Source organism: Pholis gunnellus, assembly GCF_910591455.1.
Source record: "Pholis gunnellus genome assembly, chromosome: 10".
In the NCBI taxonomy this organism is placed as follows: domain Eukaryota; kingdom Metazoa; phylum Chordata; class Actinopteri; order Perciformes; family Pholidae; genus Pholis; species Pholis gunnellus.
This window is the reverse complement of record NC_136537.1, coordinates 26842940-26846645: the sequence shown is the minus strand read 5'-3', so window position 1 is coordinate 26846645 and position 3706 is coordinate 26842940. Positions and strand designations below refer to the sequence as shown.

Genomic DNA, 3706 nt, shown 5'->3' with positions numbered 1-3706 from the left:
ACTGTGTTACTGTTGCTCAGCTGTGATTGGACAATCACGGTTCAGGGGCGGGGTTAAGAGAACAATCTGTTACAGACAGGTCAGACACATTTCCTTTTATGATGAAGGAACTTCAAACGTTTCCATCATCGTCTGAATCACACTGTGGGAGGAACACACACACACACACATGTTGGTACGTCTATACTTGTGAGGACATAATGCATATAAGCATCACATCTAAACATTTAACTCCCTGAACTGAAACTAAACCTGATTCTAATCTGAACCCAGACAACATGTCCTTACTCAGGTGGTCTGAAACTAGTCCCTACGAAGACCGACATACCAGTCTCACACATACACACACACACACACACACACACATCTGGATGCCATCAGCGGAGGAGGGGAGTCGTCACCGGCGGCTCTGAGATCAGATAACACAAACAGACTGGTGAGCCTCACAGCACTGATAGTACTACTACAACCACAACTACCAGTGTACTACAAGAGTACTGCTGCTGTACTACAAGAGTACTGCTGCTGTACTACAAGAGTACTGCTGCTGTACTACAAGAGTACTGCTGCTGTAAACCCACAGGGCTGTTAGAGGAAGAGGAAGAGCGCTGCTCTGTTGACGGAATCAGAAAAACTGTAAAAAAGGGGTATTGTAAGAACTGGAAGAAGGAAAACAAGAGAAGAAGAAGAAGAAGATGATGATGATGAGGCTCATTTTTGGGACTCTTGTCTTAGTCTCTCTGCTGTCCTCCGTCTACAGCATCTCTCCAAATTCTCGTCCTGCAGACGATTGTTCCAGTATGGCCGTCCGTAAGTCTTCTTCTTCTGCTTCTTCTTTTTTTGAATGCATGATCAGGTCGAGACAGGTTTGATCCCCAGCAGCCTGTTTCACACCAGGACATGTTTTGTTGCCTGAGAGAGAATTTATACATTAAATGTACTCAATGTGTGTTTGTGTTCTTGTTTTTTATATCTTTGAGATGACCAAGCTGAGTTTTAGTCCCTGGAAGTTTGTATGTTGAAGTGAGGACATTTTATTAAAGGTCTCTCCAGGTCTACAGACTGATGTGTGTTCTAGTCTCTCCAGGTCTACAGACTGATGTGTGTTCTAGTCTCTCCAGGTCTACAGACTGATGTGTGTTCTAGTCTCTCCAGGTCTACAGATTGATGCGTGTTCTGGTCTCTCCAGGTCTACAGACTGATGTGTGTTCTGGTCTCTCCAGGTCTACAGACTGATGTGTGTTCTAGTCTCTCCAGGTCTACAGACTGATGTGTGTTCTGGTCTCTCCAGGTCTACAGACTGATGTGTGTTCTAGTCTCTCCAGGTCTACAGACTGATGTGTGTTCTAGTCTCTCCAGGTCTACAGACTGATGTGTGTTCTAGTCTCTCCAGGTCTACAGACTGATGTGTGTTCTAGTCTCTCCAGGTCTACAGACTGATGTGTGTTCTGGTCTCTCCAGGTCTACAGACTGATGTGTGTTCTAGTCTCTCCAGGTCTACAGACTGATGTGTGTTCTAGTCTCTCCAGGTCTACAGACTGATGTGTGTTCTAGTCTCTCCAGGTCTACAGACTGATGTGTGTTCTGGTCTCTCCAGGTCTACAGACTGATGTGTGTTCTGGTCTCTCCAGGTCTACAGACTGATGTGTGTTCTAGTCTCTCCAGGTCTACAGACTGATGCGTGTTCTGGTCTTTGCAGGTCTACAGACTGATGTGTGTTCTAGTCTCTTCAGGTCTACAGATTGATGCGTGTTCTGGTCTTTGCAGGTCTGCGGGCGTTCCGGCTCAAGATTAACTGTAACTTCACAACTCTGAAGGAGAAGCAGCTGAAAGAAATCCAGGCTCCGACCACCAACCTGTACCTGCCGGTCCTCTACCTGCTGGCCTTCATTGTGGGTCTCCCCTCCAACCTGCTGGCTCTGTGGGTTCTGGTCTTCAGGACCAAACCGCTGCCGTCCACCACGCTGCTCATCAACCTCACTGCCGCCGACTGCCTGCTGCTGCTGGTGCTGCCTTTCCGCATCGTGTACCACTTCAGAGGGAACCACTGGGAGCTGGGCGAGCCCTTCTGCCGCGTGGTCATGGCCATGTTTTATGGCAACATGTACGGGTCGGCGCTGTGTCTGGCGCTGGTGGCTCTGGACCGGTACATTGCTCTGGTTCACCCATTCGGCGCCAAGACGCTCCGCAGCCGGCGGACATCTCTGTACATGACGGCTGCAGTGTGGACGGCGGTCGTGGCCGCCATGCTGCCGCTGCTGGCGACCCGGCAGACCTACACTCTGGACGAGCTGCAGATCACCACTTGTCACGACGCCCTGCCGGAGGAGGAGCAGGAGAACTACTTCCTTCCGTACTTCGCCACCTTGTTCACCTTCTGCTTCCTGCTGCCCCTCCTGGTGGTGCTGTACTGCCACGGCGCTGTGCTGCGCGCCCTGCTGGCCGAGGGGAAGCGGTACGGTCATGCTGTCCGGGTCACGGTGCTGGTGCTGCTGGTCTTCGTTGTGTGTCTGCTGCCTAGCAACATCCTCCTCCTCCTCACCTACGCAGACAACTTGCTGGACGGAGATGGGGAGGACCTCTACGTCCCCTACATGGTTAGCTTAGCGGTTAGTACCTTCAACAGCTGCATCAACCCCTTCATCTTCTACTTTGTGTCGGTGGAGTTCAGGCAGAAGGCCGGGGACGCTCTGTGTTGCCGTGGCAATTCAGAGAAAGGACAGTCTTCTCTGGGGAACAAGGTGTCGTACTCTTCATCATCATCATCATCAGGCCTCGGGTCAAAGGTCACCGTGTTGTCCACCTCCACTCGGTGTGGGACGTCAGAGACAATGTGAGGAGGCGTCTCACTGTCGGGCTGCAACCAACCATCATTTAGACTTTAGATTCATCTTTGGTCTATAAAATAGTTTAAAATGTCCAAAGTGTCTTTAAATGTCTTGTTTTGATATTAAAGATGAATCAATTCTTAAATAGTTTATATAACATCATCACAGCTTAGATTAAAGTCTCCTTTAAACCGAGAGCATGAACTGATCTCTGGGGACTTGATTGTAGATTCTGATCAGCTAATTTATTTACACATTAATAAAAAGATATGTACTCCTCATGTGTTGTATAAATACTCGGAAACAAATATTTAAGGGACAACATTGAATATCGAAATGAAATAACAAAATGTTTACAGACTGAAAATGTTGTTTCAGTCTTTATTTGAATCCTAAACCTTATTTGTATTAAAACATAGAAAAGTATATAAAAACCTTTTCCATACATTTTAGATTTCAGCCCACAAGTTCAAAGTGAAGCTGCTGCTGAGATCTTCTCCAGTAAAACCCTGAAGTCAAACAAATGTAAACTGTCTCATTAAAAGTGTCAAAAATGTATTTAAACCAGTTTTTACTGATTAAGTTTGGCTTGTGTTTAAAAATATAAATATATATAAATAAGAAGCTTTATAAAAAGCTTCATTTTATGTTATGTTATAAATGAAATATATATATTTTATATTACTAAACTAAATGATAAAACGAATAAAGGATGACTTAATAAATGACTTCGATGACTGAAATGATTGAATGTGTTCAGGTTCAGTGACTCACTTCATTGATTATCAATTTAATTCGTGGTTTGAAGTTCAACATTTTAATTTAGTTTAAAAAATGTATTGTGCAGTTGAGAGTTTCTGAAGCAGCAGGTAGGACTG

The 3706-nt window shown here is 45.7% G+C and overlaps 1 protein-coding gene across 1 annotated transcript; it reads left to right on the top strand.

Annotated features, from left to right (window-relative positions):
- The first annotated feature begins 510 nt into the window (after positions 1 to 510).
- Positions 511 to 3475, top strand: LOC306702424 (proteinase-activated receptor 4). The gene is made up of 2 exons (XM_079168047.1): positions 511 to 810; positions 1768 to 3475. Exons 1-2 carry the CDS (start codon positions 696 to 698, stop codon positions 2835 to 2837), a joined length of 1185 nt encoding a protein of 394 aa, XP_079024173.1. The 5' UTR covers positions 511 to 695; the 3' UTR covers positions 2838 to 3475.
- The last annotated feature ends 231 nt before the right edge of the window (positions 3476 to 3706 follow it).

Bases quoted from the DNA above. Each gene is read 5' to 3' on its own strand.
- LOC306702424 (XM_079168047.1), top strand. From the start codon at position 696: ATGATGATGATGAGGCTCATTTTTGGGACTCTTGTCTTAGTCTCTCTG. The intron at 811-1,767 runs GTAAGTCTTCTT...TGGTCTTTGCAG, and splicing joins TTGTTCCAGTATGGCCGTCC to GTCTGCGGGCGTTCCGGCTC.